Source organism: Mauremys reevesii, linkage group 4, assembly GCF_016161935.1.
Source record: "Mauremys reevesii isolate NIE-2019 linkage group 4, ASM1616193v1, whole genome shotgun sequence".
NCBI classification, from domain to species: domain Eukaryota; kingdom Metazoa; phylum Chordata; order Testudines; family Geoemydidae; genus Mauremys; species Mauremys reevesii.
This window is the reverse complement of record NC_052626.1, coordinates 106385740-106407385: the sequence shown is the minus strand read 5'-3', so window position 1 is coordinate 106407385 and position 21646 is coordinate 106385740. Positions and strand designations below refer to the sequence as shown.

The 21646-nt window shown below is 47.6% G+C and overlaps 2 protein-coding genes across 9 annotated transcripts in view; one reads left to right on the top strand and one right to left on the bottom strand.

The window, feature by feature from the left end:
• Nucleotides 1-997: 997 nt before the first annotated feature.
• CDKN1C (cyclin dependent kinase inhibitor 1C) lies at nt 998-3574 on the bottom strand. The gene is made up of 3 exons (XM_039536186.1): nt 2693-3574; nt 2177-2294; nt 998-1659 (listed from the first exon to the last, which is right to left on the bottom strand). Exons 1-2 carry the CDS (start codon nt 3285-3287, stop codon nt 2182-2184), a joined length of 708 nt encoding a protein of 235 aa, XP_039392120.1. The 5' UTR covers nt 3288-3574; the 3' UTR covers nt 998-1659; nt 2177-2181.
• SLC22A18 (solute carrier family 22 member 18) overlaps nt 1643-21646 on the top strand; it is a 140124-nt gene continuing 120120 nt past the window's right edge. For 2 of the 8 annotated variants that reach the window (XM_039536177.1, XM_039536175.1), the window contains exons 1-3: nt 10883-10914; nt 16721-16881; nt 19100-19197. Coding sequence is in view for 4 of the 8 variants with exons in the window: in XM_039536185.1 (XP_039392119.1) it covers nt 19119-19145 (27 nt within the window). In the remaining 4 variants the exon portion in view is untranslated. Of the gene's footprint in view, nt 1769-10882; nt 10915-16720; nt 16882-19099; nt 19198-21646 lie in introns of those variants that run through there. The other 6 variants (XM_039536185.1, XM_039536184.1, XM_039536176.1 and 3 more) reach the window with 6 other exon arrangements.

Below are 21646 nucleotides of genomic sequence, written 5' to 3'. Positions count from 1 at the left end.
TTTTTTTTGGAACTGGAGCTTGCTCCATCTGTTCTATGCATCTGCCTGGTATGCAGTACTTCAGAACAGATCAAAGTTCTTAGCTCATGCTGCAAAACATCTGTTAGTCTATAAGGTGCCACAGGATTCTTTGCTGCTTCTACAGAACCAGACTAACACGGCTACCCCTCTGATACTTGTCATCCTACAGTTTCACTTTGGGCAGATTTAACTGCAGAGTAAATGAGTTTAAAAAACAGTAGCCATTGGAGCTAATTTTATATGAATGGCAAGATGCTTTACAAAATAAATATCCCTCCCCACCAAAAACAAGCATTAAACAATGTTAAAAGGCATTGTATTGAACACAAATTCAGTCTTCTGGATTAAATGGGCCAGAGCTTTGTCTTGAACTGTAAGTAAATGTTATATCTACATGAATTATGAAAGCCAGGTTTAAAGGATTGTAACTTCTTGCTAATGTAGTATATTTTAAATTATGGGAATCAGATAATTGGTTCATGCTAACTCCTGCAGTGGCTACAACCCTACTGTTTTAGGGGAAGTTAAACTCCTCCATACCACTGACAGCTAATCAATTGTGTACTACTTACAATATATGGGGGAAGAGAATTATCCTTCTAACAATCTTCACCACTAGAAAAATCTATTCTGGTATGCAATATGTAAAGGATGAGGAGCAATGTGTTTATTTTTTTTAAACATTGGCTGGTGGTGTGTTGCACATTTTGCTCCAGTGTTTCTTTATACTACAATCCTTATGTTATTTGAGTACCTTACTTTACAAAGATATGGAAATTGTCCTTGGTTTGTAGTGTTCCTTTACCCCAGCAACTATGGAGTGTGAGAATGAAGGAGTTAGTGGAATTGAGAGACAGTTTCAGTTCTAAGGAGTAACTAAGTTTATACAGGTGTTTTCTAACGTTTGCAACCTATGGCATTTCCTGTCAGTTGTGTTCCACTAAATTTTTCTTTAATACTAATTAACATCAATAGATTTTGGACTCCTTTTTTTATTTGAACTGTGGCATTATTTGCAATGGCAGTGGTACAGACCGGCTCAGGAACCATTGAAACAGATTTGTCTTCAAGTAAAAACTAAAAATTGATTTATAGCTACATTTTGTGAATGCAAAAAAAAACCCTATAAAAATAAATTTACACATTTTGTAAATAAAAAGCAAATATAGTGCCCTTTGGCTTAACCAAAAGAAAAAAAACAAGACTATTGGGTATCAACCAACATTATCCACATTTGACATAAATAGAAAAGATAAGTTAGTATAACTCTTTAAAAAATTTGTACAAATATACATTTTTTGCACTGAGATCAGCAAAGATTAAACATTTTATATAAATGACTTTAAAGCTTTACACTTCTGGCCAGTGTACTCACATTAGGCATAATACATTTATATATAAAACGCAATACATTGCACAGTTGTAAATTAACACTGCTCCGTCCGTGGCTGTAGTCAGAGCCACTCTCACTGCATGCAGTTCCTTGTGGGGGAGAGGGTGTAGGGAACGCAGATCTTAATCCTCCTTGGTCCAGATCGCGTGAGAGTTGCCCCTTGCCGAAGTGTGGGCAGAACAGCCGCTAGGCTCCGCGCCTCCAGAGACGAAGCAAAATCTCCCTTAGGTGTCATAGTGCAAAATCTGAGGAGAAAAGAGGGGGGAGGGAAGCAGCCATATGAATGTCGTGAACACGCACTGAAAGCAACCGCGGCTGCCGCTCCCAGCAGACAGAGCCCCCGGCGGCCACAAAGTAAGTCGGCAGACCCCGCCCCGTCCCCCCTGCATCTCGGCGAATGAGTCAGCGAAACCAGCTCCTTCCCCGGCCTGATCTCACTCAGCACCTTGGGGGGCGGGGGGGCTTGCAGAGGGGCTGGGCGGCCCTGGCTCACGCCGGGAAGTGGCTTCCCTTGCGTTGGCAGAGCGGGGCAGCAGCCTGGCCCGGCCGCCCGCCCTCCAACGGGAATCGCCCCCCAGCTGTTTTGTTCGCAGCGCGCACGCCCCGCGGGGAGCCGGTCAGTGGGGCCCCGCGTCGCAGCGCCAGGCTGGCCACTGCCCTTCCCCCCGCCCCGCAGCAGCGGCCGCCGCCCTCCTCCTCCGCCTGCGGCTGGGTTTTGGGAGGAGGCGGCCGCTCGCTCTGGTCCCCGGGGAGGGCGCTCACCTGGTTCACCGCAGCCGCTTCCGGGGAGTCTGCTCGGCGGGCGCAGAGGCGGGACACCCGCCGGGATGGTCGCAGGCCGCTTTGGCGTCCCCCAGCCTTTTCCGCTTGACAAAGAAATCTAGGGACCAAACCCAGGAGCGGGGCGTTACACACAGACACCGGCCACCGCCTACCCCAGGGGCGGCCCCCGCGGGACGGACACACGACCGTGGGGCGGCACCAGCCGGGACCCGCCCTGCCCGGGCACCCGCACAACAGCACACCCGGGAGGAGGCGGCCTGGCGGCTCGTGACTCCCCCTCTCTGCCTCGGGAGAGGGTTGCAGCTGGGTCGGGTTTATTGACTTCGCCGGCCTGCAGCGCGCAATGTGCTGTGTAAGCGTTTCCCCAGCGCGCTGCGCCGCCAGCCTCTCCGCAGAGCGAGCGATGCCCGGGGCCCTTTAACGCGCCGGGGCAGGCGGGGGCATTTAAGCGCCGAGAGCCCCGGGCTGCGAGCCTGGGCCGTGCCCCTGCCTTACCTGTGATGTAGGCTGCGCTGGAGGGCGAGACCCTTTTGAGCGCCGCTGGCGCGCAGGGTAGGGGTTTGATTGTAATCCCTGAGTGGTTGTTGAGCTGATCGGATCGGTTCTCCTGGTTGAGCCGCTCCTTGCCCCCCGCGATAGTGCTTTCCAAGGCGGCCGTCTTACCCTGGGGGCTGAGGGAGGAGGACGCAGACACCCCCGGCTCCTGGTGAGAGTCCCTGGGGTTAACCCCCGGAGGAGTATCCAGGTCCCCCAGAGGTGGCTTGGACCTGACCAGCAGCACCGGGAAGCGGCACCTCCCGACCTGCAGTGTCTCTCGATAGAAAGCGGGCACCGAGCCTCCCTCCACCTCTTCCCACTGCAGCCTGCCCGGGCCGTCCAGCGGGGTGTCGGTCTGGAAGTTGTAGTCCCACCGCCTCTGGTCATCCTCGCTGATCTCCCGTAGTTTGCTCTTCAGCTCCCGGCTCAGCTCTTCGTGATCCACCGGGCCAAAGAGGTTCCGGCAGACCCCCGTGCGGGCGTGCAAGGGGAAAGTCCTGCGGGCGGCCAAGCGCTCCAGAGCCGAGGCGCTGGAGAGGTGCACGTTGGACATGATGGTCCCGCTGCTGCTTTGCCCAGGCAAGGCAGGGACCCAAACGCGGTGCTCCTGGGGAGAAAAGGGCTGTGATTTCCACCCGTCCCCGCTCTACGTGCAGGCAACGCACCCAGCCTCGGAACCTCTGCAGTCTGCTGGTGAGCCTGGGGCTGCCTCGCTTTTAAAGCCCTCACCAAGTTAGAGCAAAACATCTATTAGCATAATAGTATTTCTCTTTAATAACACTGCTGCCATTGGTGGAGGCTCCGCTGGCCCCTTGGGTGTAATACCTCGATCTCCGCTTCCCATTGGCTGAAGGAGAAACTGTGGCCGGGCGCCAAAAGTGGCAAGATCCCTGCCATTGGTACTCAGGACCTGTCAGTCTGAGTTATATAGGGGCGATTGGGAGGGGCGGGGGTTGAGATTTAAAGAGAAGGAGGTTGAGTAACGTGACACCCAGCCTGCAAGCAGTTCCCTGCCCCCTTTGTTTGCAGGCTGCGGTGGCTGGTGCTGCTGCTACTGCTGTGTGATTGCCTTTTTTTTTTTTTTTTTTGCCTTTTTAACATTTAGGAGCAGTCAAAGAATGGAGTCGCTGGGTTTCCTGGGGAGGCGATGCTTAGATTTGTTTAATTTGGACTTTTTAAAAAGGCAAGTGGGTATAAAAGAAAGGGGTTTGAAGAAATCTAGATGTCAGTATAAGGGACAAGACGTTATCAGGAAAAACTAGTACAAAACAAAGCTAGATATATGCCGATTTCAAAACAAGGTAAAGGATGTTTTTTAAAAGGCTTTTTATAGTCACTTGGAAGTAATAAGTTACTAGATATGTTTTTGCATTACAGAGTAGAAACACTGCATATGAAAACCACAGCTTTTTTGCCTGTCTTAACTTTAAAACCCATATAATACATACATGTTTGTCTGCTATAGATGAGCTAATCTTACTATTGTGTTGCCAGGAATCAGCTGACTTGTGCCTTACATTGTCTGCCAATCATTGCTTTTTGTTGTGATGGGGGTGGGGGAAGAGAATTTTACAAGGTGCTCATACCATAATGGGCTTTCTTTAATGCTCCAGTCCTCTCCACAGTGGCAAACAAGGGAAAAGATCAACTTTACGGTGGTTTGCAGGTTAGGGAGCTCTCATCTCACTCCTGCACAGTGCTAGTGCCTGGATGAAGCCTGTGCCTCTGACTGGCTCGCTCTCTTCTTCTTTTTTCCCCCCCTGCTTTCATAAGAAGAGTGAGGGGGATGAATGTTTGTTTAATTGCATGTGAATGTGGTGTTTGTGAAAAGTGTTGATTTGACTGAGACTTGAAGTGCTGTCTCTATCCAACAAACAGGTACAGAGCAAGAAACAGTCAACTGTTTCCTCTCAACCCTGATAATGGGGAGCATTCTTCTAATGTGGCAGAAGACGATTCAGTTTTCATGTGCTCTAGGACCAGTAGTTCCCAAACTAGGGCATGACTTAGAATCACAGAATATCAGGGTTGGAAGGGACCTCAGGAGGTCATCTAGTCCAACCCCCTGCTCAAAGCAGGACCAATTCCCAACTAAATCATCCCAGCCAGGGCTTTGTCAAGCCTGACCTTAAAAACCTCTAAGGACGGGGATTCCACCACCTCCCTAGGTAACCCATTCCAGTGCTTCACCACCCTCCTAGTGAAAAAGTTTTTCCTAATGTCCAACCTAAACCTCCCCCACTACAATTTGGGACCATTACTCCTTGTTCTGTCATCTGGTACCACTGAGGACAGTTTACAATCCATTCTCTTTGGAAGCCCCTTTCAGGTAGTTGGAAGACTTGTTCAGGGTAAGCCCCGGTGGGCCGAGTTGGTTTGTTTACCTGCCGCGTCCACAGGTTCAGCTAATCACAGCTTCCAGTGGCCCTAGACTCCTACGTAAAGAGAAATAGTCAACATCCAAGTCCAGTAAGGGTCACAGATGTGATTCAAGCAGCACAGAGCCTGCCAAGGACGTATGCAATGCTATTCCTCAGGGTCCGTCTACACTACCTGCCGGATTGGCAGGTAGCGATTGATCTCTCGGGGATCGATTTATCGCGTGTAGTGTAGACACGATAAATCAATCCCCGATCACTCTCCCGTTGACTGCTGATCTCCAGCTCGGCGAGAGGCGGAAGCAAAGTTGATGGGGGAGCTGCGGCCCACCGCAAGGACGTGAAATAAGTAATTTTAATTCGATCTAAGATGCGTCGAGTTCAGTTACGCTATTCTCATAGCTGAAGTTGTATATCTTAGGTTGATCTCTCCCGCCTTCCCCCGCCCCCTGTGTAGACCAGGCCTCAGGATGAGGAGCAAAAGGAGGCTAAAGGCAATTTGACCCCTTGAATTCAGCATTTTCTGATAGCCAAGGGACTGACCCTGCTCAGTGATAAAGGCCAGCAGTTGTTTAACATAAAGAAGCTAAAGCAATTAAAGTCTTCACACTGAAGACCCCTCATTTCCATGTAGCAACTTTCTTTACGATTTGGTTGTGCAAGACACAGATGAAGACACAGGCAACTTTTCCAGGATAATATAGGAATCCCACAAGAACATGACCAACTCATGGTACATATGGATCAGTCTTGTAAGGATCACAAAAAGGGTAGGATAGTTCCCAGAAGGCATTCAAAGGTAATTTTTAAAAGATGTCTGAAGGTGTTCTGGTCTTGTCAGATATGCTTGAACTCTTAAGTAAACTGGAGTGGAATCAGCTAGCAGTAGTATTGGGGGAAATGTTACTTCATGGGTTTTTCTCATTGAAATTGACCCCAAGAAGAACATATTCCATTTGCAGGCCGAAGAGAAGCTGTTCAGTGAACTGTTCATACAAAGGCTATCTTGGTTCTTTGGAACGAACAGTACACCTCATTAGACAACATGGAGGTGTCAGAAAGGTTTTTGATAGGGAAGGAAGAAGCAGAGGTCGCTCACCAACAAGGCCTTTAGTGGCAACAGATGAACCCAATATTATTTCCCTTTACTTAGCAACCTTTCAGGGGAGCTTCATGAATGGGTTGATTGAAGCCAATTCAGCCTCAGCCTACAGATGAGCATTATATGGGTACCCTTTTCATAATTAGTCCACTGGCAAAAGGGGGCAGGATTCATTCTCTCCCCACACTCCACCCCCCAAGACTTGAGAAAAGATTGATTTATGAGCCCTGTTTCTCAGAAACCCCTTACCAGAATTTTTCCTTCCAATTAGCTTCACTAAGGCAGAGGCTAATTTGCTCTACAGCGAGAGAGGGACATTCAGCAGGTGCTACCTCCATTATAGACCTTTCTCAGCAACCTGTTTCTGCTAGGAAAGAAAACAGGATCACCTGACAGAATTACATATACTGTTGGTGACCTATGTCAAGGGTAAGGGCATCTCTTGAAAGGATTCTTTTCCAAAGAAATTAGATAGTGTGCTTCGGTCTCAAAGACATATACCTGGTATTTTTGGTTGAAGTAGGCTCTGAAGTTTTTACAATCCAGCAGAGACAACAAAGGCAAGCAGTTCACTTGCTATAATTCTTTCTAATATTAGCCTTATGGTGCTTCACAAAAAAAATAAATCATAAAAGTGGTGATGGTACTAGCCTGGGGTTGCCCAGTATATTTGCACAGGTAAGGAAAATTATAAGAGGTGTTGTAAGTTAGCTCAGTACTAGAGGATTAGTTACAGTTTACAAGCAGTCTCTCCTGATGCATTTCCAAAATGTAGTGTATAGGAATGGGATAGTGTCTCTTTAAACAGTTTGTGAGACCTCTAAAGGTCTCTGTATTCTATATTTGAAAAACCAGGCACAGCAGCAGGTGTATATGTAACTAGACCTTCTGTATATTTAGTAAACATGTTATTTGGAACCTCACTGTGTCTGTATGATTTCTACATATTACCTTGTTGTGTGAAAAGCAAAAGACAACACAGGAGTTAACATTTCTGGGCTTGTCTGCTGATTCCTCCCAAGGACTGCTAAGACTTTTGTCTTCCAAGGTGTGAAAAATAAGGAAACAATGAGGTGTTGCATATGGATTTGGTGTCAGAGAGAGATTAGCAGACTCCTAGGCCTCCTCTCTGCTTCTGTCCGATCTTCCCAGGCTGCCTGCACCATCTGTAAGTTGGAAAGGGGTGTTTGGTGTGAATGGATAAAGTACAGGGAGAAAAATCCCTCTATTTCTTCAGACCAGAGAAGAACTCGAGCAGTGCTGACAACTACGTATTCAGACTTGGAACAAGAAGGTGGTATTCAAGTCAGTCCAAGACAGGGGGTCTTGGAGGGAAGCCACATGAACATGCTAGAACACTTAGCAGATTCATTCAGGAGTCCGATGGGAGGGTGCTGTAACTCCATTGTTGTTTTCTGTGCCCACGGTTTAATACATCTGAAGGAATCAACACACACTGTGCAGACAACCATTGCTGGCATTTAGAAGATCTGGGAATTTTCTCTCCAAACCCAAATTTCAGCCAACAAAGAAAACTTTCCAGGGTTATCTAACACAGTAGTGATTTACATGTTACTTCAGGGATGCTGATATTTAGAGCCATGGAGGGAAAGTATATTCATGGATTGCCCAATGATTGGGCCTGTGGGGGCAGTCTCTTCACCTCCCATCTCACCTGTCAGCTGGAACAATTGTATGGCTGGAGTCCAGATCCAAAGGCTCTGGTGGTGGATGCACACCTGCAATAAGATAATTACCTTCCCTAACCCCACTCCTCACATCCTTTTGTCATGTCTTGCATTGTAACTTGTGCATTGAGACGAGAGTAATGAGAGTATCAGTGACTTCACTGTGATACTCTCGGCCATGGTACCCAGCTCTGCTGGCACTAACTGTGCCCATTCTTATCTTCCTCCAGGAGAAGGAGAACATCCTGGCTGACCTGACATGCCCATAATTTTCTCATGAATGTAAATGTAGTTTACTGAATTCATAGACTGTAAGGCCAGAAAGCATGATTATGATCATCTAGCCCAGTGATTCTCAAAGAGGGATACACATATGCCTGGGGGTAAGCAGAGGGCTTCCTGGAAGTACATCAACTCATCTAGATATTTGCCAAATTTTACAACAGGCTACATAAAAGGCACTAGTGAAGTCAGTACAAACTAGAATTTCATACAAACAATCACTTGTTTATATTGCTCTATATACTACATTTCAATGTAGGTACAATATTTATATTCCAATTGATTTATTTTATAATTGTGTGGTAAAAATGAGAAAGTCAGCAATTTTTAAGTAATCATGTGCTCTGACACTTCTGTATTTTATGTCTGATTTTGTAAGCAAGTAGTTTTTAAGCGAGGTGAAACTTGGGGGTACGCAAGACAAATCAGACTCCTGAAAGGGGTACAGTAGTCTGGAAAGGTTGATCTAGTCCAACTGTTTGTGTAACATAGGCCATAGAATTTTATCCAGAAATTTCCTGCCATTAAGCCCTTAAATTTTGGGTGAACCACAGCATATCGTTTAGAAATTTCTATTCTCTCTGTTTCAGGAGAAGAAAGTATTCATACTACTTAGAATAATTAAAGTGCAGTGATGGTCTGAACAACATCTAGAGAGGAATGGCACATTTTTATCCCAAAGACCTGCACCCTGGGTGTATTCAGAGTCCTAAACTGGGGACAAAAATACTTTTTTAAACTGTCTTTTACTCCTGTTAGCTGTGTTGGCTCTGCAGGGCTATGGGAGAGAGAGCTGGGCTCTTTTCTGCCTCATGCATCAAAACAGTTGAGAACGCATAACTTGTTGTTACTTATGACTATTTCTGCGTGAGAAAGAACCCAGTTTGTCAAAACCCATGTTGAGATTTCTGGGCTGCCAGTTAGGGGAAAAAAACTCTTTACATTGTAAATCAAGCAAAATTGATGAGAAGTCATTGAGACAACAAATATAGAACCCAGATCCTGTTATTTTAACAGTCGCTTTTCATTACTAAAACTGCACTTTAACCTCCTCAGTGGCCATTTTGACAGTATGTTTGTATGAGTAAGATGAAGAGATCACTATGATATATTGTCACAAAAGAACCAAACAGTCTTCCTCCTTGTGGAGATTCCAAAAGTCGTCCTCTTAGACATGAATGGTCTAGTCCTGGAAGCACAGTCAAATAAAGAAACAAGTCTTTAGACTGTCAAGTTTAACAGTATGTCTACACAGCAAAGCAAAATCCAGGGCTGGCATGTGCCAGCCGAGCTGGGCTCGTGGGTTACAGACTGCAGGGCTGTTTAGTCGCTGTGTAGACTTCTTGACGCAGGATGCACCCTGGGCTCTGGGACCCTGTGAAGGAGGGTCCCAGACCTTGGGCTCCAGTCCAAGCCCAGAAGCCTACACAGCACTGACTCACGCAGTGTGAGCCTGAGTCGGCTGGCAAGAGCTAGCCGTGGGTTTTTCTTTGCCATGTAGACAACCCTAAAAGGCTTATGCTTCAAGCTACTTTTCAAGGGTCCCTATTAAGTGTAAAGTTACTGTATTTATCCAAAATGCATTGTATATGAAAACTCCAAATATGAAATAACCCTACACACGATACCTTAATTTGAAATGATTATATCCGCTAATGGAATAATAAATATTAGTTGTTTGTCTATCATATACTTGTTTCGCATTATGCATATGTACAGGAATAATTTTCAGTTATACATTTACACTAATAACATTTCATTGTACCCCTCTGTCTTTCTTGATCTGCTTAAAGAAACCAGGCATAACCAAAGTTCAAATACAAGTAAAATATTTGGTAGAGGTGGTCAAAAACTTATCAAAGGTTTTTCAACAAAAAAAAATGCATTTGGAATTATACAAAACCTTTCATACTCAAAACTTTCTGATTTTGCGATGAAAATTAAAAAATGAAATATTTTTATTTGGGTTATATGGAATCAAAACATTTTAGTTTGGTTTTAAAGTGGGGGAGGAGGAAAACCCACCTTTCCTTTTTGATGCCATTTGATTTGAATTGATGCATTTTGTTTGTTTCAGATTGCTTTGTTGAAAAATTGGAAAAATCCATAGGAAAAATTTCAAGCCTGATGAAGTTTTTCATTCCATTAATTATAAACACTTTTTTTATGGCAAATGATTTCCTTTTTAAGATCAGCCCTGATATTTAATTCTGTTTGAACCCACTAAGAAACCTCTTCGCTCTTTATTATTAACTGGTTAGTTAAGCTGGTTTACATCATTAGAGCAGAGCAAAGCAGCTAGTGAATCTAGTCTAGTCTGTTGCACAGTCCACTAATGCAGCTTTGGCCTTAGTAGGCTCCCCCTTCTTAGTAATATCTTTTCTGTTAGATACAGGACTTTTAATAGATAGGAATGATTGTTAAGTCCAATAATGCTCTTGGAACCTGGCCTCCAGCCATTACCTTAGAATCAGGGGTGAGCTGGAGCCCGTTTGCACCGGTTCGCGCGAACCCGTTGTTAAATTTAGAAGCGGTTTTAAAACCGCTTGTTAACTAGCTTCCCTGCGAGGGAAGCTTTGATGGGCTCTGCCTGGGAAGCCTGTAATTCCTCCACCCGGCCGCCGGGGGGCGCTGCGCTGCACTGCGAGAGCCATGTGAGCTGCCTCCTGGCCCTGTTGCTGCTCCTGCTCTTTGGACCTCTGGCCCTGGGGCTCCTGCTGCTGCTGCCTGGTGAGTCCCCGGCTGCGTCCTGCTGTTCCCAGCCCCCCCCCCCCGTGTGAGTATCTGCGCCCCTCCCCCGCCTTCCCTGCCACAGCCACCCCCCTGCCACCCCCTGCCCCCAGCCAGCCCCTGCCCCCAGCCACCCCCTGCCCGCCCCTGCCCCCAGCCACCCGCAGCCCCCAGCCAGCCCCTGCCCCAGCCACCCCTGCCAGCCCCTGCCCCACCCCAGCCACCCCTGCCCCCAGCCACCCCTGCCCGCCCCTGCCCCCAGCCGCCCCAGCCAGCCCCTGCCTGCCCCCACCCCAGCCAGCCTGCCCCCAGCCGCCCCAGCCAGCCCCTGCCCCCAGCCAGCCCCTGCCCACAGCCGCCCCTGCCCCACCCCTGCCCACAGCCACCCACAGCCGCCCCTGCCCACAGCCGCCCCTGCCCGCAGCCACCCCTGCCCGCAGCCGCCTTGCCCCACCCCACCCGCAGCCGCCCCTGCCCGCAGCCGCCCCCTGCCCGCAGCCATCCCCTGCCCGCAGCCGCCCTTGCCCCACCCCTGCGCACAGCCACCCGCAGCCAGCCCCTGCCCACAGCCGCCCCCTGCCCCCAGCCAGCCCCTGCCCGCAGCCGCCCGCAGCCACCCCCTGCCCACAGCCACCCGCAGCCCGCCCATCTGCATCACCTGCCCACAGCCAGCCTGTGTCACTCCCTGCCTCCAGCTAGCCCTGCCCCACGCCCCTATCTGCAGCCAGCCCCACATCCACTGGTGCCCTGCAGTTCCCAGGGCAGTAACCCTGCACACCTGCTTCAATGGGGGGGGGGCAGGGAGCAGCTGGGACCCACACATGTGCACACCCTAGAGTGACCAGACAGCAAGTGTGAAAAATCGGGACGGGGGTGAGGGGTAATAGGAGCCTATATAAGAAAAAGACCCAAAAATTGAGACTGTCCCTGATCACCACCCACACATGTGAAACGGAGCTCATTTCTAGTTCAGCCCCATCTTTTTTAAAAAGAACTTTAGGTAGGGTTAAAATACATCTGTATTTTCCTGGACATGTCAGGCTTTTCGGTTCTTAATCACCTCCTGGGAAAATATGGACGTATGGTAACCCTATTGGTACAAAAAATACATGCTGTCGCACATCCCTTAAATCAGAACTTTTTATAGGGAACCCGTTGTTAAATCAGAACTTTTTATAGGGAACCCGTTGTTAAGATTTTGGCAGCTCCTCACTGCTTAGAATCTTTAATAAATTCCAGGATTCTCTGTGTAGCTTGTTTTTTTCTGTATATTCAGCATACCTTACTGGTATATGTTGTGAATTAGAAAGCATGATAGAAAATAATAATTTATAAGCAATGCCTTGGACTTGTTTACTATGGAGGACGGCACTTTTTGTTGACTTCCTATGTAGTCATCTTTGACTGGAGATGAAATACTCCATTAATTATTAATCTGGTTCAGTCCTCCATTTGTGTCCGTCCTCACCAACATGCCAAGATGTCACTTTAAAATATACATATATAATTTTTTGAATTCTGTTCAAAGTGGATTTGTTGCTTTTTTCCTACTATCTTCTGGGGTGAAAATGATAATTGACTCTAACCATTACTGCTCTTTGTCAATCCTCTCACTAATACCTATTTTTAAATTCTGATTTTTAATGTTCACTTTGGCTCTCTATTTTTCTTGCACCAAGAAGGTGTTCTTTTTTGGAAGAACTGTAGGAGGAAGCATATTCTAAAGTTTAAGTAAAACACCTTGTTTATGCCTGATGTGCTAGTAACTCAAAGTCTTGTGCCAGTTCTGGTGGAGATTTTTCATGTCATCTGTTGTGTCAATTAAGCTGCTTATTTATTGTATTTTAGGTGTATTTAGAAGCTCTAACTGAGATCAGGGCCGCATTTTGCTAATCACTGTAAATTCTTATAGTGAGAGACAGTGCCTGCTCACAGAGCAAATAGACAAGACAAGCAAAGGGCAGGAGTGGAAATAGGTGAAGTGACATGCCAAAGCACTAACAGCAAGTCAGTGGCAGAGCTAGGAATAGAATCCAGGGCTCCTGGTTGCTAACGCAGTGCCCTTCACGTTGGACTATGTTGCCTGTCTTTAAATTATACTCCTGCCACGTCCGCTTGGTGTCCATACAGCTGATTAACATAGCAGTGCCGTAACAAGGGTGAGGCGAGTGAGGCACTTGCCTCAGGCATACAAAGCCAAGGGGTGCAGAAAGTGGTGGAGAAAAGGGGGGGGGAAGCCACTGGCTGGCACAGAGATATTTATAACCCAGGTGATCTCTCCCCCCCCGGGCCTCCCCCGAGTGTCCCCCGGCCCCGACTTGCTTTCCCCTCCTTCCCGGCCTGGAGCAGAGCAGCTCCATGCTTCCTCCCTGCAGCTACTGCTGCCGCAGGGTCCTAGTGCCCCCATCTCACTTCCAGGGCAGACTGACTCTGAGCCTGCCCTTCCCCCTCAGACCCTTTCATTTTTCAATGGGACCCTCCAGCAGCACAGGGGGTCCCCCTTCCCGCAGTCACCGCTCCTGCCCCATGCTGGGCAAGGAGGTAGCCCCATCCCTCACCCCCAGTGAGGCTACAGTCAGGGGCAACAGCAGGGGAGGAGGCGCACGCAGCACCCCCTGGCACCCACCACGGGGGAGACGAGGGAGATTCCTGGACCTGAGAGGGGCCCTAGGAGTACATGCAGTGACAGTGGTGGGGGTGAGCATGCTGCTGGGGGGTGCTCAAAAGGGGGAGCTGCTCCCCCAGAGTTTGCTGCTGCTGGCAGGGAAAGGGCTGGGGGGAGTCCTCCTCTCTGTCCCGGAGCAGCCTGCCTGCATCCCAAACTCATTTCCAGCCCTGCCTTACCCCAGAGCCCACACCCCCAGACAGAGCTTTCACACACCCCCACCACACCCTCAACCCTCTGCCTGAGCCCCTCCAGCACCCCAAACACCTTATCCCCATCTCAGCCAGAAACCTCACCCCCACACTCCTACTCTCTCCCCCAGCCCTGAGCCCCTCCCAAACCCCAAAACTCCCATTCCCAGCCCCAGGCAGAGCCCTCACCCCTACTCTGACCCGGAGTCCCTCCACACTCCAAACCCCTCATCTGCAGCCACAGCCCTCACCCCTGCACCCCATCCGTCTGCACACTTCCCATCCCCAAACTCTCTCCCAGAACCTGCAGCCCCTCCCATCCCCAAACTCCCTACCAGAGCCTGCCCCCCAATCCCCTGCCCCAGTCTAAGGCCTGCACCCCAGACCTCCCCCCTCACCCAAACTCCCTCCCAGAGCCTTGGGGGGGATGGAATTTGGGCAGGGGCAGGTTCTGGGCACCACCAACATTTCTACAAGCCTGCCACTCCTGATCCTGCCCTGCAAACCTGAACTCCCAGCATTCTCAGGACACATGCTGATCACTAGTGGCCACTACTGATATCCAGCACCTCCGTCCTCTCTTAACCTGTGAGTCTCTCTCTGGATTGGAACTGGACTGGAACCAAAGACCATCTTGGAAGCAACATTACCAGCCTAAACAGTCAAAAATCATGAGTTGACCCCCCCAAAATCACAGGCTCTACCGCCACCGCTTCATTCATTCTTCGGCGGCAATTCGGTGGCAGGCCCTTCCCTCTGAGAGGGACCCGCCACCGAATTGCTGCCAAAGAGCCGCCCCGGGGGAGGGCACAATTTTATATTCTTGCCTTGGGTGCAAAAATATCTAGTTACGGCTCTGTAACATAGACTAATATTTGATAGCTTTTCCTGCCTACCTTTTCAGACATCATGGCTCCCAGTGCCAGTATTTACTGAGAGGTGGGGCATCTTGTTCTTGGAGGTTATACTCAGAAGAGCAAAAATGGCTGCTGCTTCTGGTTTTACATTATTTTTTTGACCAGAAGTGTGAGCTCAGAGCAGGGCTTGTAAACTGAGCAGGCATGATGTGCTTTGGCTCTGTTCCATCCCAGGCTTATAGTGGGTTCTGACATTCTGTCAGGTTTTAAAGATATCCTGCACTTGACCTTGTTTAAAAGGGATTTGCTGCTGAGAAAAATACTGTCAAATGCAGGAGTAAAATCTCAGCCTGGATTCCCGGCACTCTTAACTGCCACACTCAAGGAAAACAAAATTTTGGCCTACCTTTCCCTCCCTCCTCAAACCCTCCCCTCGCCCCCCCCCCAAAAAAGAGAGAGAGAGACATGAAGCTTCCCGAGGGGAATGTGTGTGAAGAGGATTCCTGATAAATATTCTGGAGGGCAGAGATATGCAAAAACTTAAATCAGATATCACAAAAGGTCCATTTTATTTTAGTGCCTGGAGTCTGAAGTCCTTTGTTTAGTCACAAAACTAATAAAAAAGTGTAAGCTGTGTGCAGTTTGCATGCAAGGATAGAATTATAGCCACGAGCTGTTTATTTCCCTTGTCAAACAGCATCTATCGGTGTCACCGTCTATCCTGGTCAGGTGGTTTAGATGGGTTATCTTACACAGGTGGTGACAAAATTTGGTGCCAGAATAAGAGGGGGAACATTCTGTGCGAAGGATTATGGTTAGCTGGGCTGTGGTGGTAAGTGACAGGATGTGCTTCATAGCCTTTGTTTTTAGGTAATTCTAAGGCAAATTATGTAGTTTTCCTTTGTTACGATATTAATATTACCGGTATTTATTTATTTATTATTGTTTATCATTCCTATCAAAGAATCTGTGCTAAGGATTGGTACAAGGAGCCTCCAAGGATTATGTTCCTGTTGTGATTTCTACCAGTGCAGCAGCCTGAAGGAAAAAATAGGGAGCAAGTGATCACCTTTCACCCTGCTCTGTTTGTTCTGGCTCAGCAGTTCTCAAACTGTCGGTCGGGACCCCAAAGTGGGTCGCAACCCTGTTTTAATGGGGTCACCAGGGCTGGTATTAGACTTGATGGGGCCCAGGGCCAAACCCTGAGCCCCACCACCTGAGGTTAAAGCCAAAGCCCTTGGCCTTCAGTTTTGACCCCACCAGGCTTTGAAATTGACCCCCTCTTGGTCCCCCACCCAGAGTAGCGGGGCTCAGGCGGGCTCAGGCTTCAGTCCCCCCTCCTGGGGTCTTGTAGTAATTTTTGTTGTCAGAAGGGGGTCACGGTGCAATGAAGTTTGAGAACCTTGTTCTTGGTCCTAGAGTTTACAGAAGCTGCATGTTGACTGGGGTATCAGAGAGCTTCTCCTTCTTGAATCCCCACACTGAGTCTGAGATTTCTCTTATCACACAGCCCCTTTGAGCGCCTGGACTGGTTCCAGTCGGTTTCTGAAGCAGAAAAGAGAAAGGACTGCTCCAGGGCACAGATTTTTTTTTAGAGCCGGTGGATGATGTCACGTATCTGTGGGGCGATGGCGCCCTCTGATGTCCAAAGAACCTTAAAGGGGATTCTCCTCCTTTGCTGCTCTGAGTAGCAGTGCAGAGTAGAGAGAGAACATTGTAATAGTCACCTCCGAGTCTCTATTACAATCCTGACTTTCTCTTCAGACCCCACCTAGGGACAATCAGTTTCACTTTCCTTTCCCTTTCAGGTGGCACCAGGTTTGTCTTTGAACACATTTAAATGCAGCCATTTTTATCTGACCAGCACATCTAGAAAGCAAGAGGAGACTTAGAGGTGGAATTCTGGATGCAAATTATATTAGCTGTGCTGCAATAAGTTACCCTTTCCCAGTGTGACAGTGGCACCATATCAGCTGGTTGTCAAGAACGGCAAAGGGGTACATTTGCTTCACAATATTTCCAACGCATGCCAAAAGTTAGTCTCAGAGACTTGGCAGGCTTCCAGTGTATTTCTCATCTCTATTCATTCACAGTCAGTGTTCCTCCTGCATATTAAAATTCTGGAGAGTCTCCTTGGCTTATACTCCTCTTCCAATCCCTTGTACAATTCCCACTGGTGTCAGCATGTAACTACTAGAGGATATCCTTAGATCTCATCAGAGGAGTACATGGATACACTGTACGTATTGAAAAGGTAAAATTGTATTTCCATGGTCCCGTGGGAGTTGGAAGGGTCACCCTCTTAAACATGTAACAAGGAGCCATTCCTAAGCTAGGGGGAGACAAATAAGCCGGATAATATTTTAATTATATATAAGCAGTTTGAATTTTCTTCAGACTCTGCAAGCACATTCCCTTTGGCCTGCGGAGCAAGTCTGGCAATTTTCAGGCCAAGCCATGTACCAAGCTAAAATTTGGGGTGTGGGGTGGTAAAATGCGGTTTTATAATGAAATCTGGTTAAAACCTTAACTGGGATAAGCCTATCACCTCTCCACAATACATTCTGTTATATATACTTGTCAGGGTTCCCGCCTCACTTCTGGTCAGGTGCCAACTAGGTTAATTGAACTGATTAACCCCTTTACAGGTAAGGGGATTCTTACCTGTAGGTAAGGCCAAGAGGGATTTTATATTACTGCATACATAAAGATTGTACCCTTCCCTTTATATTTCTGACAATACTATACATGCATTGGTCTATTACACACTACAAACTCCAGTATCTGTCTATTCTGGGAACAGAAACCATGCTGTGTATGTGAGACATCATGTAAACTGAGCAATTATACCTGCCATCTAAAACAACAACAGTTTTTTTTAATAAGCCAGCTCAAGAGGTTTCCAACTGGTTCTAAGAAAAGTGAAATCACCATATTCCTAGTTAAAACAGAGAGAGGGAGAGAGAGGATACTATGAAGCCACAAATACTACTACATTAAACTAATGCAACGAGTCACTGTTTTAAACCCACAAATATTATTGCTGTCTGCCTGTCACACATCTGGGATTAGGCGAAGATTTAAAGGGCTCAGTTTTGAGGTCCTTGGGCCCTCTTCAGAAGTGCTGGTGAGTGTAACCCGGATGAGGCATGTATATGTAAGGCCTCTCAAGTAGGCAGTGGAATCCAGGAGAAACCTAAGGCTTTGTCTGTACTGGGAAAATGTTAGACAAATGTATATTTTCTTCTGCTGTGGCCCATATTACACATCTCCCCAGCTGTTGTGCCATTTTCTGCACAGCCTCTTGCCAATGTAAATTTCATGGCATGCTAACTCCAGGTTTTTAGCCCCTGGACTTCAAATGGGGTTTTTGCCAGAGTAAGAACTACAGGATCAAGCACAAAGATGTAATCTCCCTTCATGCAGACATGAGATGAAAGGCACGCATTCTTGCCACTCTCCTATACAGGATTGCAGATGCCCTTCTGTTCCACAGAAAGTAGTTTTCCCCACACAAACATACAGGACCTTTTATTCATCTTCTGCAAGTAGTCCCATTGATTCACTTGAGGCAGTTTAAGAAGAAGGGCACTGCTCAGTGTGAATAAGGGTGACAGAATCTGGACTAGAGTGGACTGTAACACACACACTAGTCCTTTATAAAGAAAGACACACCTCTCACTGATTTTCTCTCTCTCTCGCACATGCACACGCACACACACAATAGTAGATTAAGAACTTTAAGGTGACATAGTAGAAAGAGCTTTAGCACAAACTTCTACTTTCCTGGATCCTTTATTTCGTCACTCAGCATTACTGCACTGGATGTTTTTTAAATAAAAATAAAAGCAAAGATGATTCTATTGAAGTCAATGGCAAAACTCCCAGAACATCAATGGGGCCAGGACTCCACCCTGGGATCTTTAGGAAACTTTGGATCTGGATCCAGATCTTTCAGATTGGGTGGTTCTTTAAATAAAAATGAGATAACTGGTCATTCTTGGTACGCTGGAGCCATAATATAAAACAGCTGAGGTAATTTAAACTAATAGTTGCCTACTCAAAGTGAGTTCTAGTTTGAAAATGATTGTGTAAAAAATAACATCCTGAGGTTTTATGTTTATTGTGATTTCCAGATCAAATATATATAGTTTGAAAATATAACTAAATATTTTTCTAACTGCCAGCCCTGCAAACATAAGCTGGATTCTTTCCTTTTATTGCATCATCAACATTAAGCAAAAGTTCTGCAGGTCAAATCTGTGCAGCCCTGCTGTCTTCATACTATGCCCCCAATGTCACCTGAGCTGTCAGTGGGTTGGCATGTGTGTTACTGATTGGAATTTAGCAAGCAATTCTATTGTTAACGCACAAGAAGGAAAAGAATTCAGCTCATTTTCATAGTTGTGCTGGTTCTGCTGGGCTAACAGGAGTGAGAATTCCTAAAACCTTATTTTTTTCTTTAAACTCAGCAGCTGAGAATCTGAACAGATGCAAGGAGCTGATCTGTGGAGTAAGGTGGTGTCATTTTTGCAGTGTAACTGTCCAGAACAGAGTCATACTTTAAAAGGTTGGTAGTGTTTGCATTTGAGCTCCCTCTTTTAGGCAGCTTAATGAAGCCAATTCTATTGCTATCCTGAAGGCTGCCGGAAAAGTGAGCTACATTAATACTACTTGCACAGTGCTCTTTGCATGCAGCACTCTTTTTGTAGCTAAGGTATTTGCAAAAGTTGTAGGACCAGGCCTGGCTGTTGTGGGGTTATTTGTAAAAAGCTAGCACAATTTGGACTGGACTTTGCAGGACTTGTTTAATTTCTGGGAAGTATATATTACACTACATTTTGATTTTTATGTCTTTGATACAAAGATTTGTGTTTGTGCCAGAAGAGGAATGGCTGAATTGGAGATTTAAATGACAACTTCGCGGTATCTGTGTCATTTCCACTCTGTCCATGGTGGAAAAAAGTAAATAAATGCCAAGATGTACTGAAAGTTGCAAGTTCAGCCCTATCATATGTATGCGCCATTCCATTATACCAGCCTAGAACGTGGCCCTGGGAGTTTCCTTGAATTAGGCATTAGGAACAGTAAAATCCTTCCATAAACACGTATCATAGTAAAAAGCAATTGGCACATCTCCGATATAACCAATATTCTGAGTTACAAGCCCTTCCAGTTGCTGTAGCCAACTTTATTTGGGGCTAACAAATCCTTCTGCTCAGATATCTTTGAAAGTCCTATTTTGTGTGTGTTCTTCCTACAACACAAATGTTTGAATGCTTTTATAACCCACAGTAAGTGGGTGTGGGTCTCTCTTACCCTCTCTAGAGCATGGGTGGGCAATCTACGGCCTGCGGGCCACATCCGGCCCACCAGCCGATTTAATCTGGCCCTCGAACTCCCGCTGGGGAGCAGTCTGGGGCTTGCCCCACTCCCACGCTCCAGCCGGGGAGCAGGCTCGGGGGCCGCTCCGTGTGTGCGTGCCGCGGCTGTGCACAGCTCCAGGAAGCAGCAGCATGTTCCCCCTCCAGCTCCTACATGTAGGGGGCAGGCAGGGGGCTCCATATGCTGCCTCCAACCCAAGCGCCACCCCCACAGTTCCCATTGGCTGGGAACTGCAGCCAATGGGAGCTGCAGGGGTGTAGCACCTGTGGACGGAGCAGTGTGCAGAGCCGCCTGGCTGCGCCTCTGTGTAGGACCTGGAGGTGGGACATGCCACTGCTTCCAGGAGCTGCTTGAGATAAGCGCTACCTGGAGCCTGCACCCCTGAATCCCTCCTGTGCCCCAACCCCCTGCCCCAGCCCTGATCCCCCTCCCGCCCTCTGAACCCCTTGATCCCAGCCCAGAGCACCCCCCTACACCCCAAACCCCTCATCCCCAGCCCAGAGCCTGCACCCCAGCTGGAGCCCTCATACCCCCCGGTGCCACAATCCCATGCCCCAGCCCAGAGCCCCTTCCCACACTCTGAATCCCTCACTCCCAGCCTGGAGCACCCTCCTACACCCCAAGCCCTTCATCCCCAGCCCCAAGCCAGATCCTGCACCACCAGCCCCCTCCTGCACCCCAGTCTCCTTCCCCAGCCTGGACCTCCCTCCTGCACCCTGAACTCCTCATTTCTGGCCCCACCCTAGAGCCCACACCCCCAGCCAGACCCCTCACCCCCTCCTGCACCAACCCCAATTTCATGAGCTTTCATGGCCTGCCATACAATTTCCATACCCAGATGTGGCCCTCAGTCCAAAAAAGTGTGCCCATCCCTGCTCTAGAGGCTGGTCCACATAAGCAGTTAATGAGTCTACTAAAGCTTCTAGCTAAGGGAATTAATCCTTTAGCTCAAAAGAGTGGAGAAAGAGGCAAAATTCACCCATCATAAAAGGGTTTTTGGAAGGCCCCAGTGGCTGTTCTGCAGTATGGATGGGATATGTGCTGTGGATCTGGCATGCAGGGGAACTCTATAGTGGGACTTGTATAAGTCAGGCCAAAAGCATCCCTGTTTCAGGGCATGTAGAATTGACTGTTCCAGCCCCTGAGCTGGACTAAGGGTGGTGACAGCAGAAGGATTGCATAGCTGACCCTGGTTGTGGGTTGGAGGACTGGGTTCCATTGTCCCCAGCCCCTGACTAAGCTCCCTTACACAGGGCCCATTTATTCAGGCTTTATGCAGGGGAGTTAATTTCACCCCAAGGTGACCTTGGATGCACAAGGTTTTACAGCAACACACTTTGCAGTTCTTTAATGACTTTTTTCAGAAACATATTATCAAAAACATTGAGGATACTTCCATAGTTTGTGCTCTGCATAGAGTATTTGGACCACTAACTGACAGAGAAATTCTTGTTTATATTGTTTTGCTGGTGGTCTCTTAAATGCTTGAATGTTATGAAATCAAGCAATTGTTTGATTCTGATATAGGAAAATATTTTGGTAAACACGGGAGGCTCAAGACTGGCAGAAAATGTCTCAAACTCCCATTGTTTGCAAAATGAAGTGTGTGCAGAGAAAATCTAAAGCATTCCTGC

Coding starts and splice junctions, on each gene's coding strand:
- CDKN1C (XM_039536186.1), bottom strand. CDS start 3,287: ATGTCCAACGTGCACCTCTCCAGCGCCTCGGCTCTGGAGCGCTTGGCC. Junction 2,295..2,692: donor CAGCGCAGCCTACATCACAG/GTAAGGCAGGGG, acceptor TTTGGTCCCTAG/ATTTCTTTGTCAAGCGGAAA.